This window comes from Opisthocomus hoazin, chromosome 2, assembly GCF_030867145.1.
Source record: "Opisthocomus hoazin isolate bOpiHoa1 chromosome 2, bOpiHoa1.hap1, whole genome shotgun sequence".
Classification (NCBI taxonomy): domain Eukaryota; kingdom Metazoa; phylum Chordata; class Aves; order Opisthocomiformes; family Opisthocomidae; genus Opisthocomus; species Opisthocomus hoazin.
Genome location: NC_134415.1, coordinates 54717944 through 54730763, shown reverse-complemented (window position 1 = coordinate 54730763; position 12820 = coordinate 54717944). Strand labels below are relative to the sequence as shown.

At 45.6% G+C, this 12820-nt stretch overlaps 1 protein-coding gene across 1 annotated transcript in view; it reads right to left on the bottom strand.

Moving 5' to 3' along the window:
• The window catches only part of LOC104334698 (plasminogen), a 32176-nt gene extending 31158 nt beyond the window's left edge, over positions 1-1018 (bottom strand). Inside the window, exon 1 of the mRNA XM_075413712.1 lies at positions 919-1018. Coding sequence (XP_075269827.1) covers positions 919-967 — 49 coding nt within the window. The 5' untranslated portion in view covers positions 968-1018. The remainder of the gene's footprint in view (positions 1-918) is intronic.
• Positions 1019-12820: the final 11802 nt, after the last annotated feature.

Sequence of the window (12820 nt, the reverse complement as noted above, 5' to 3'; positions counted from 1 at the left end):
CAGAGAAACTGAGTTAGGGCTGATAACAATGCACAAATAAAAATAACTTTATCAGCTATCTTTTTTAACCCAGCACAATGATACAATGATACATCCCTGTTATTCAGTCATTTTAAAATTTCTGAGCTATTAGAAAATCATACAAACTGTACTGATGTTTTTAACTGTACTTTTCAAAGGTCATTTAAGGGCCATACAATGATATGCAATGTTAAAGTACTAGAGAATATGATATATGATTGAAATCTGACTGAAATGTATATTACATGTGGAATATTCATTTATATAATTTGTAGATGAGCTTGAAATTCATATATTAACTTCAGTGGAACACTATCTTCATTTGGAGTTGTAAAAAACAATTCTAGATCTATTCCTGGAAAAGTTGATCTGGGTTACTGAAGACTAAATTTCTACCTACTATCCGCAGAAAAATAAGGGACATTTTCTTTTAAGTGTTTGACAACAGAAAATGTGACATTGTTGGAATATAAAGGAGCATTTTAATTTTTAATTTTGTTCTAAATATTTCATTTAAAACCTTTGAAACTCCCGTCATAAAGAATGAAAATTAGGATCACTGTGCTTATCAAAGCTTGGCAGTAAGAACAGCTTTAGCGTATGATCCAAAGCCTGCTGAAACCAGAGCACTGACTGCTATGGGTTCTGTAGCAGGATGCCCCCATTTCTGGCCATGAGGCATGTTTGCAGGGAGCCATTTGTTCCCTACACAGACACTGGAGCCTCCACAGCTCTCACTTTGTTCGACCGCAGCTCTCGCTGGCCAGCAAGACTCAAATCCATCGTCATCCAGGTAAGTGGCGACACAGAGATTTGGGGACCTGCCTTCAACAAACGGAGCTTACTAACATTTGGTCCCCATCTCACCTAGGCAAGTGGAAGGCAAAGGACTCTTACCTGAGCTGAGCAAGAAAAGAAAGAGGAAGGCGGCTTTGCTAGTCCCCATTTTGGCCCAGCTGGAGGGTGCTGGAAGTTGTGTGTGTTTCGGTGCACAAAGTTTTATTGACTCACACTGGAGCAAGGCAGCATCAAACAAACAAGGCAGGTAGGCGAAGTTAATCATTCTCCCGTGCTGTGACCCCCTTTGCCGTGCCGTGGCCATTCAAACAACCTTGAATTGGATGGATTGCCAAATCAGACTCAGTCATTCGTACTGGATGCTGGGAAATGTGAAGGCATCTCTTGTTTTGCAGGGCATGTTTTTGTTCTCAGACTACTTGGCCTCACTTTGCTAAGGTAAAGATGAGGATCACGGGGATGGAAAGTATGGGAACCCAGGCACAATCTAATTCTACACAGTCCTGTATATTCACCTTTAGGTCCCAGTGTAATTTTCAGCCACAGACTTACACTGCTTAGCTTGGAACTGCTTCTAATTTATGCTTTTGTGTAAGCCAGTCCCCAAAATCAGACCCTGATAATGCTACCTCTGATCAGAATTTCTTTCTGCTATCTCCAGTGCCCTTCCTGGGGGAAAGAAGCTTCCTTCCGTGAGTTGTTTCACATTTCTGGGTTGGTTTTTTCTGTTCATGACTTGAGAGGCAGTGTTCACTTTGGTTCAGTGTATAATGTGTCCTCGCCCTGTAGGCAAAGATCCTGATCTCTCAGACCTGATACCCTGGGTCTGCCCAGACCTCAGAGTGCATGCAGGGTGCCCACACATTTCAGCAACACTACCTCCATCACTCCCATGGGGCTCAGCTAGGCATTCCCAGCCAGAGTGCCCTCAGGAGTTTCAACTGGTTTGCCTGGCAAGTTGGTGTGGCCCTCAGATGGGGTTGGTGGGGTACAGGAGAACAACAGTTAAGAGCAAGGTGGGAATCCCACATATTCCCCTCTATGCTGGGATAATGAGAGTTCTGGAAAGGCCACGTGCAGCAGCCACATCACTGTGAGCACTGATGACTAGATGACTCACCTGGGGTAAAAGCAGTGGTCAGAAGGTACATGCCTCCAGGGCACTGACGGGAAATGCACCTTGGGCTGGTGGGGAGGTGGTGGGGAAGTGGCCTTTCTGCCTCAGCTCTGCAACACTACAGAGGGTTCTCAGTAGGGAGCCAGTGTGTAGCCTGCAGTCAGGATGGGCAGAAGAAATTATGCCAGAAAGAAAACAGATGGTTGGTCCTTGTAACTGTTTTGTGGTCATTTGTGTCCCTGTACCATCACATCCACAGCTTGTCTGCATCCCTACCTCCACAGTCACTTTTTGAGCATATTGTTCAAACTCCACCACACCTGGCAGAGAGATGGAGCTCTGATATTGGAATCATAGAATCATAGAACCATTAAGGTTAGAAAAGACCTCTAAGATCATCAAGTCCAACCGTCAACCCAACACCACCATGACAGCTAAACCATGTCCCAAAGTGCCAGATCTACACATTTTTTGAACACCTCCAGGAATGGTGACTCCACTGCTTTGCTGGGCAGCCTATTCCTACAAGTCTTCAGAAAATCAGTGGTTGACAGAGAAAACAAACCAAAATTTGTTTTCCATAAGGACGCTCATGGTGGAAGCAAACACCCTTCCCTTCTGCTTGGCCAGTCAGCAGGTCTGTACCCTCCAATCAGCATGTCAGCACACGCATAAATGAATCTCAGAAACATCCACTTTGTACACATGGACATGGAAGAGACAAGCTGTCCTAATGGAATCCAGGAGTACCTCACAGAGAGATTATGGGGACGTGAATGGTAAAAAGCAGGATTAGCGGACCATTTGGGAGTGAGGACAGCATGCACAACCTGAAGATTTCCCAGTTTGATATAGGAGAGAGGTGGGGTCACCAAGAGATGCAGGCGGACATGATGAGCAGGGATATGAACTATGCGGAGTCAAGTCTCCCTTGTTCTGCCACCAATGGCATTACTTGCTCTGGCCTCAGATAGCAAATGCCATAGACCATAGATGCAAAAGTCTGAAGCCACTCTAGATCAGCCAGTAAATAGCATACAAAAGTTGTTTCTCTTGGATCTGACTTAAATCTTAGACCAATCTAAAGCAAAGAGATGTTTATGCCCATTTTCTATTAGAAACAATGGAAGTTACATCTTTTCTCATTAAAATTATGCTGTAATCCTACCTGATTTTGTCTGGGATTTTCTGGAGAATGTGCTGTCCTGGTAATGCCCAGAAGGGTGCAGCAGATGATACTTTTTTGACAAAGGAGGTGACATGAAACCCCCAGCATAAGCAAAGGTGTCAGTAAGCACTTATGATACATTGGCAGGACATGTCTGTCCATAAACGTGAAAAACTCCCAAGCGATTTATTATTTCATTGCTCATATCACAGCACTAGCTTATAAGAAGATTTGTCTTATACATAATGCTTTTCTTTCTCAGTTCCCCCTTTTCCTTTCCACCACAATACAAGAGGCTTAAAGGTGATTGGTTTGAACTTACATAATATTTATAGTTTCAAAAGCTTTATTTTCTCATAGCAATATTCCATGTAGGAAAGACAGAAAGCATGCAAACATGAAACCGAGAAAAAATAGAGTGAGAAAGAGTGAGGGAAAAAAGCCAAGTGTAACATTGTCACTGTAAGATACTGAAAAACATAATAAAGGTTATGAGGCAGTGAAAAATAGAGGCACTCATTTGGAACAAAAAAACCCAAAATTTTATGAAAGCATAGTGCAGATTTCATCAAAGTTAGAAAAATGAGAAGGAGAAGAAACAACTCCCTCGAAAATGAAAATAAATGTGGATGAAATGAGTAAATGAGTTGTGAGCTCAAACTCATGTTCTTAAATTAATTTGGAAAAGCATAGAGCTGCACAGTAATGAAAACAAAAAAGAATTTGAATGTCAAGCATCAAATTATAAAATACTTCAATTAGGTTTTCAGCTTGGAGAAAGAGAGATTTGTACACACTTGCTCAATCTACATCTTCACTAGGGAACATCAAGCAGCTCTGCTGCACTGGCTTGGAGTGTGTATTTTCTTTAAGTGACGAGCAGGAGACTTCTCAGTTAATCAAGGAGATACTTTCAGCCACTGATTCAGTATATTTTTTCAGTGGAATATTAACACTCCACTGACTTCAGAGGGTTTTTAGGCAGACTTTGTACAAATTTTAATTCTTAAAATCAAGTTAAAGACTCTTGGGAGGAAAACAAATCTAGGAATAGAACAGCAAATGAATGCATCTCTAAACAAGTGAGTGAGAAATCAAATATCCCTCAAGGACAGTTCCTTCTGCAAGTAAAGAATAATAGAAAAATTCCTCTGAAACCCATCTCTCTATACTTTCCTGAGCTGAACAATGTGAGTCAGAAGCTCCATGAAACATAAATTAGTTATTGTTTCCTCATCAGATGCAAATATGTTCTGAAGAACCAGTTTCTAAAGTACTTCTTACTTTCTCTAATCCCTATTTTTCCTTTGCTGTTAAAGACACATTGAAAGGAGTAGCAAGTGAGAGATCAGCCACCAGAAGTAATAGAGTGGATGGTGTAAGGTGGTACAGATTTTGTATTAGTTGGCCAATTTGTTAATTTCTCAGTTTCATACTTTTCCATGTTTAGTCACAGAATTCCAAACCCCAAGCTAGTTTCCAAGGGGAATGAGCACAGTGTCTTCTAACTCTCTAATGACTTCCCACTTTATGGTAGATTTTGTCCATTGACACAAACCTGAATCGGGTAAGCTATTAGGGCATCGTTCAGATACACTGGGTGCAGAGCAGGACCTAGCTCCATTCATCAGCATCATGCGAAAACCATTTTTATAAATTTCAGTACCTCGTTTTTGGGGGCTCCATTACTGATGATTTGCTTGTTCTCATGGATGCTTACATTTTTTCCAGAGGATGCCACTGATGATGATGATTACTGTTAATATCAGAGCCTCCAGCTGAAATCAGAGTCCAAGCACTAGGTGCTCAAGATAGACATTAGACTTTCTCAATCCTAAAAGGATTACTTTGGTAGTACACAAGGGGTGAAGAAGTGAAATGGCATGGCCAAGGCAGTGGCTTGGTCAGAAATCCACATTGGCCCTGCCCACTTCAGAAATCGGTGCACATGAGCTCTTGGCTTCATACACAACAGCCTATTGCTTTCACTTCTAGCTAGCAGAGGGAGTGTCTGTGAGAAAGTAGGTGAGAAGAAGGCAAGAAGCTAATGCCTCCCCCACCTGGAGCAATGGGTCTGCTTAACATGTAACAGGAGCTCAGGACCGTTTCTGAGGCACCTGCGTGTTAACGCCTGTCCCATCGGCAGCGTCGCCTGGACAAAACACTGCAGCAAGTTTCCTATTTATAAAACAAGGGCAGCAAATATTTCAGTGCCTGTCTTCTGTGAGGTTAGTAAATTCAGGCTTATTTTGGTGTCGAAAGGAAAAGATGGCATAAGTGCTAAGCATAATCCTTTTCTCAGGCTGTGAGTCAGGTATGGTTGAAAATCTATAGGTAAATATTGAAATCTCATAAATAATTCTGACTTGAGGCCTCATCCATACACCTGAAAAATCAAGTGAGGCTGTCTGACAGAGAAGCATTTTACTCCTCCCAAGTTAAAGAACAGCAAGTCAGACAGAACTTGCTAGTAAGCTGCGTGGGGTTGGTCAGAGAAAATGAGACAGAATGAACAGAAGCGGGTTGTTTTGGTTAGAGATTATGTTACTAGAGGAATACACAAGAATAATCTTCAAATACAGACATATAAATATGTCTATTATAACGTATGTATGTATGTAGGTATGTGTGTGCATATATATGGGGGACTTTCACTTACCGGACATCTGCTGGAAATACAACACAGCAGAGAGGAAACAGCCTAGGAGGTTGCTGGAGTCTGTGGAAGATAACTTCCTGACACAGCTGGTAAGTGAGCCTACCTGGGGAGGTGCCTCGCTAGACCTATTGTTTACTAACAGAGAAGGACTGGTGGGAGATGTGGTGGCCAGAGGCCGTCTTGGGCTTAGTGACCATGAAATGATAGAGTTCTCGGTTCACGGTGAAGTTAAGAGAGGGGCCAGCAAAACCACCACCATGGACTTTTGGAGGGCAGACTTTGGCCTGTTCAGGATGCTGGTTGAGAGGGTCCCCTGGGAGAGAGTCCTGAAGGGCAAAGGGGTCCAGAAAGGCTGCACGGTCTTCAAGGAGGAAGTCTTACAGGCACAGGAGCAGGCTGTCCCCATGTGCTGCAAGACAAACCATCAGGGAAGACGACCAGCCTGGCTGAACAGGGAGCTCTTGCTGGGACTCAGGAAAAAAAGGAGGGTCTACCACCTGTGGAAGAAAGGGCAGGCGACTCAAGAGGAGTACAGGGGTCTCGTTAGGTCATGCAGAGAGGAAATTAGAAAGGCAAAAGCCCAGCTAGAACTCAGGCTGGCCACTGCTGTAAGGGACAACAAAAATGTTTTTACAAATATATCAACAACAAAAAGAAGGTCAAGGAGAATCTCCATCCCTTATTGGATGTGGGGGGGAATATTGCCAACAAGGATGAGGAGAAGGCTGAGGTACTTAATGCCTTCTTTGCCTCAGTCTTTAATAGTCAGACTGGTTATTCCCAGGATAGTCAGCCCCCAGTGAGGGAAGATAGGGAAGGAGAGCAGAACAAACCTCCCATAGTCCAGGAGGAAGAAGTTAATGACCTGCTGTGCCACCTGGATGCTTACAAGTCTATGGGGCCAGATGGGATCCACCCAAGAGTGCTGAGGGAACTGGCAGAGGAGCTGGCCAAGCCACTCCGCATCATCTATCAGCAGTCCTGGCTAACAGGGGAGGTCTCACATGACTGGAGGATCGCTAGTGTAACAACCATCTACAAGAAGGGCCAGAAGGAGGATCCTGGGAACTACAGGTCTGTCAGCCTGACCTCTGTGCCAGGGAAGATTATGGAGCAATTCATCCTGAGTGCGCTCACTGGGCCATGTGAAGGACAACCAGGGGATCAGGCCCAGCCAGCACAGGTTCATGAAAGGCAGGTCCTTCTTGACCAACCTGATCTCCTTCTATGAGTAGGTGACCCACCTAGTGGATGAGGGAAAGGTTGTGGATGTCATCTACCTGGACTTTAGTAAAGCCTTTGACACTGCTCCCCACAGCATCCTCCTGGAGAAACTAGCTGCCCGTGGTTTGGATGGGTGTACTCTTCACTGGATGAAGAAATGGCTGAATGGCCAAGTGCAGAGAGTGGTGGTGAACGGGGTTAAATCCAGTTGGCAGCTGGTCATGAGTGGTGTTCCCCAGGGCTCAGTTTTGGGTCTGGTCTTGTTTAACATCTTCATCAATGATCTGGATGAGGGGACTGAGTGCTCCCTCAGTAAGTTTGTAGATGACACCAAGCTGGGCGGGAGCGATGATCTGCTCGAGGATAGGAAGGCTCTGCAGAGGGATCTGGACAGACCAGATCGATGGGCCGAAGTCAGTTGTATGAGGTTCAACAAGGCCAAATGCTGGGTCCCGCACTGGGGTCACAACAACCCCATGCAAAGCTAAAGGCTTGGGGAGGAGTGGCTGGAAAGCTGCCTGGCAGAAAAGGACATTGGGGTGCTGGTCGACAGCCGGCTGAACATGAGCCAGCAGTGTGCCCAGGTGGCCAAGAACGCCAACGGCATCCTGGCTTGTATCAGGAACAGTGTGGCCAGCAGGAGTAGGGAGGTGATCGTGCCCCTGTACTTGGCACTGGTGAGGCCACACCTTGAGTACTGTGTTCAGTTTTGGGCCCCTCACTACAAAAAGGACATTGAGGTGCTGGAGCGTGTCTAGAGAAGGGCAACGAGGCTGGTGAGGGGTCTAGAGAACAAGTCTGATGAGCAGCAGTTGAGGGAGCTGGTGCTGTTTAGTCTGCAGAAGAGGAGACTGAGGGGGGACCTTATTGCTCTCTACAACTACCTGAAAGGAGGCTGTAGTGAGGCAGGTGTTGGTCTCTTCTCCCAGGTAAGTAGCGATAGGACAAGAGGCAATGGCCCCAAGTTGCATCAGGGGAGGTGTAGATTAGGTATCAGGAAAAATTTCTTTCTTGAAAGAGTGGTCAGACATTGGAATAGGCTGCCCAGGGAGGTGGCTGAGTCACCATCCCTGGAGGTGTTTAAAAAATGTGTAGATATGGCACTTTGGGATATGGTTTAGTAGACATGATGTTGTTGGGCAGATGGTTGGACCTGATGATCTTAGAGGTCTTTTCCAACCCATAGGTCTCTGATTCTACGATTCTATGATTCTATATACAATGATTACTGCAAAGAAGTGTAGATAGTTTATTCACCGTAAATGTGGAGGATAAGGCAAGCAGTATAGATTTAAATACACATAAGAGACTTTAAATTAAGATTAGAAAAAAAATCTCTTTCACACAAAGGAGAGTGAAGCAGGTAATTTTGCCTTGGGAGGTTGTGGAATCTTCGTGACCAGAAATTTCAGGAACAGGTTTGATAAATGTCTGACAAACACTTCAGGTCTGTATGTGTTTTTACACCACAACAGTTGAACTAGATAATCCTTTTTGTTGTCTTTTTCTTCTAAGTCTGTGAATGAGATTTGTGACACCTAAGCAAGTCCTCAAAACATCTGTATTGCAACTCTCCACAATCTCTTGACAGTAGTCCTCTTTTATTTGCAGGATGGCTGTTGCACCTTCTGCCTTCCTTCTCCACTGATCTCCTCTCACACCTTGTAGACATGAAAAGAGGAAATGCTGCATTTCCAGAACTCCACAGCTTTACTTACTCTACTTCCCACAGCCACTGTCCCCATTAACCACCTTGGTTATATCTACATGCTCTGCTCAGTTGGCAGGCTTCAGTTCAGTCATGTAGGTCATCTCTTAGAGCATTTAAGTTTCCTTTGGGAAGACTACAGCACACTGAATCCTTGCCCCAGGAGGACTGACTGAGCAGAAGAACTGTCTTCAGAGAAAGAAGAAAAATCTCTACTTCTCCAAACCGCCCTGGGAATAATCAGAAATTTCCTTTCTCAGAATGTCTCCAGTACGAGCCTACGAGCAACATCATTCAAGTTACAGCTCCCTCTGCCTTAGGGCACAGTGAGTACAGCGGGGTTTGCCCCTGCTTTTCACAATGTAATTGCAACTTCTGAAGCTGCCTCACCTTGACAGTTCAGTTGTTTTTAGCTGGAGTGCCCCCCAGCTATGACGAGAAATATATGCAAGTCAGACTTGTTTAGGCCTGATCTCCTGGCCTCTGCTAGTTCTCCTGCAGCTGGTGAGGGAGAGTTTGTGCCCTGCTGGCACCTGCCAACCTGGGGCTCTGGCTCCCACCCAGCGGCTGCTCTCCTGCCTCAGGCTCTCTCAGTGTCAGCACCATGGGCATTGCCAGCATGCTCCCAGCACCACAGAAAGCTCTTTGGAATAGTCAGAGAACAAATCTTCAGCTAATAAAATACTTCAGAAAAACATCTTGACCTAAATGTCTTTGCTAAATACGAGACTGATACGGATTTTAGTCTTGTCTGACCCACACATATTGGTGCATGATTGAGACCCACCTGAAGGACAGAGCACTCTGATGGAGCATACTCAGAGGAAGATGTCCTTGTTAACAGTCAGAAACAGCCAGCTGTCTCGGCCCAACTCCTTCCAAAACTGAAGGTCTCTACAGCTTGCTGCCTTTGAGAAAGGTTTGAGGCACAGGCCGAGAGCTTATTTCCTCCTGCAATTGTTTGGTCCTATATCTTCTTCTCCTGCATGTGGATATAAAAACGAATACAATGTGGATACAAACACTTAATTTCAAATGTACTGCATAAACCCAAAGTGTGAATTTGTGCCCTTTAGTACAGCAATTGAAGGGCTGGAAATGGGACCCCACAAGCCACCTAGTCCGTCTCCCTTCCTTCAAACAGAATCAACTCTACCACATCCTTCCTGACTGCTGCTTGAACAACCACAGATTAAAAAACTCTCAGGATGGCAACTCCACACCCTTCTCAGGAAAGCAGCTAACAATTCTTCTTACTATTAATCATTACAGTTAAGGCTTTCCTGATGTCTAACCTAAGACTTTTTGCTGTAGTATAGTTCTTTCACATCTTACAGTATGTGAAAAATTAGCAAGGCATCAAGTAGAACAGCAGAGTTGTAAAAAGTAACCCAGGATAGTGTAAGCCTAATAGCTCCTAGTAGTTCCTCTGTGTGGATGGATTAGGTTTACATAACAAATATTATGGCAGGCTTTTTTGAAATGCATTCAGACAACTGGATGTAATATGAAGTTTGAACAACCTGCAGAACACCTCAAGTAAACTAATACATATTAATTAATATTCATATAAATAAATATTCATTATGTATTAATATTAATTTCAGCATTGCTAAAGCAAGTAGGTGTATGACAGTAGTGGCTCAAAAAGCTGTTTGAGGATAAATACCTGAGCTGACATTATTGAGAAAACTGCTGTGTCTCACAGCCCTCTACTGATCCACAGTCTTATGGCCACCCCTGTGCCATGTGGCCCCAAACTCTATTCCTCCAGTTGTGCTCCAGTTGTACCAGCCAGGCTGCTCCGTATCACAGCAAAGCTTGCACACAGACGACGCAAGCAGGGCTACATCCCTGCTGTTTCCTACATTGTTCACAGAATCGTAGAGTCACAGAAACGTAGAATGGTTTGGGTTGGAAGGGACATCTAGGTCCTTAAAGGTCATCTAGTCCAATCCTCCTGCAATGAGCTCAGGTTGCTCAGGCCCCATCCAACCTGACCTTGAATGTTTCCAGGTATGGGGCATCCACCACCTCTCTGGGCAACCTGTGCCAATGTTTGACCACCCTTATTGTAAAATACTTCTTCCTTGTATCTTGTTTAAACCTACTCTCCCTTAGTTTAAAACCATTACCCCTTGTTCTATTGTAATAGGCCCTGCTAAAAAGTTTGTCCCCATCTTTCTTATAAGCCTCCTTTAAGTACTGGAAGGCTGCAACAAGGTCTCCTTGGAGCCTTCTCTTCTCCAGGCTGAACAACCGCAACTCTCTCAGCCTTTCCTCATCAGAGAGGCGCTCCAGCTCTCCGATCATTTTTGTCACCCTCCTCTGGACCCACTCCAGCAGGTCATGTCTTTCCTGTGCTGAGGGCTCCAGAGCTGGACGCAGGATTCATGCTTATCCTTCTCCTAAAAGGGGTCCTAGATGACCTTTGTTGTAGCTGTAGACAACGCTAGACCTGTTGGTACTTTGACATGTTTAGGTGATAAATACCCTCTTGGCAGATTGGGCTAAGGGGTCCCTTCCAGAAATTCAGTTCAGGAGAAAGCCTGTCTCAGGATGACTTCACATGAAGGGGTCTATCCTACTCCTGCTGTAAAGCGTGCTCAGACAGGGCTGGAGACAGCGTAAGTACTACTGGGCTGAATGTAGAGTGTGGCAGCTCCTGAAGTCTGTGCAGTGGCTCTGCTCAGCCGACTGGGAGGACGCTTCACCGGAGAGCTGAGCTGGGCACCCGGCCTGCCGCACCTGAACGAGACAGACACTACTTGTGCATCAGCTCCTGCACGGGCTCTGACTCGGCACCCTCCCCACCAAGAGAATCACGACCTGGAGACAACCAAGGTGTGAACAGGGGATCAACCAGGAAGGTGCAAACCCTTTCCTGATGGCAAGGACCATGGGTAACACCATTCAGCTCCCTGAGGAATTCCCCATGGGTCTGTCGGGGCAGGGCCCATCCCACCCCCAGCCAGGAGCAAGCAGTGGGGGGCAGAGGGGCAGCCCGAGCCCCAGACATCAGGCACCTCCCTGGGGATGGGGACAGGCCAGGGACAGGCCAAGGCCAGGCCAGCACATGGGCCCACAGGTGGGCCTGGCTCAGCGGGGCCCATGGCTGGGCCAGGTTGTGGGGAGCTGGAGAGCAGCCCTACTGCGGTGTCGCTGGGGCAGGGGCTGAGGGCCCCAGGGGCCGCCATGAGGTCCTGGGCCATGAGGGAGCCCCGGAGGGCCAGGCAGGGACAGTGGGGCTGGTGGTGCCATCAAGGCCCTGACAGCTACAGGCCGGGGAAATGAGCTAACAGGAGTGTATTTCCCTGTCTTGCACCCATGCCGTAACTAAGAAGTCCGTCTCGTCTGCACATGCAGTTTCTTTTCTTAAAAACACCATTTGTCCAGAAGAAGACCATTTAGTTTCATGTCTTTTAAATCTCTTCCTGCTCTCCCTAGACCAAGCTGGCACCCAGTGCCATGGGGAAGAGTCCAAGGTCAGAGGTATTTCTATAGAGAAAAATCTGCAAAAGCAGTTTCTTTCAGCGGAGAAACTGAAAGTTCAGGACACTTGACTGCCTCTTATCTTTGTGCCCACAGATGCACAAATATAGCACCTTTTTTTCTGACTTTTTCCATGCTTATATCTACTGATTTTTCCTGCACGGCGCAGGGCTGGGAGCTTGCCTGGTACAGGGAGCACTGGTGCAATCGCCTCTTACAGCCCTCTGGAAGAACTTACTCATTTCTTGGAGGCATTTCACTGAGCAAAGAGATAAAAATCTGCTATGACATCTATCAGTACAAGTTTTATTGGGTTTAAACTAAATGTCAAAACTGTACATATGAATGCAGCTAGCTATAATGCCGGAAAATATCTTATATGCACAAAATATGGACTATTTAGCCCTACGTTCACCTTGTTTTCTCCATATTTCTCAGGTATTGTGTTGAAATTTATTTTTCTGTCCCAAATTGGGCCTCCCTTTGAGGGGAATCTTGTTCCTTCTCATCTGAGGGGAAGATTTCCCACCCAAACCTCTCCTTTCCCCGTGACAGACATGGCAGTGATCAGCTGCATATCCTGTCACAGGTCATTTGCTGGCGACTCAAATTCTCTAGCTGAAAATAAATGAC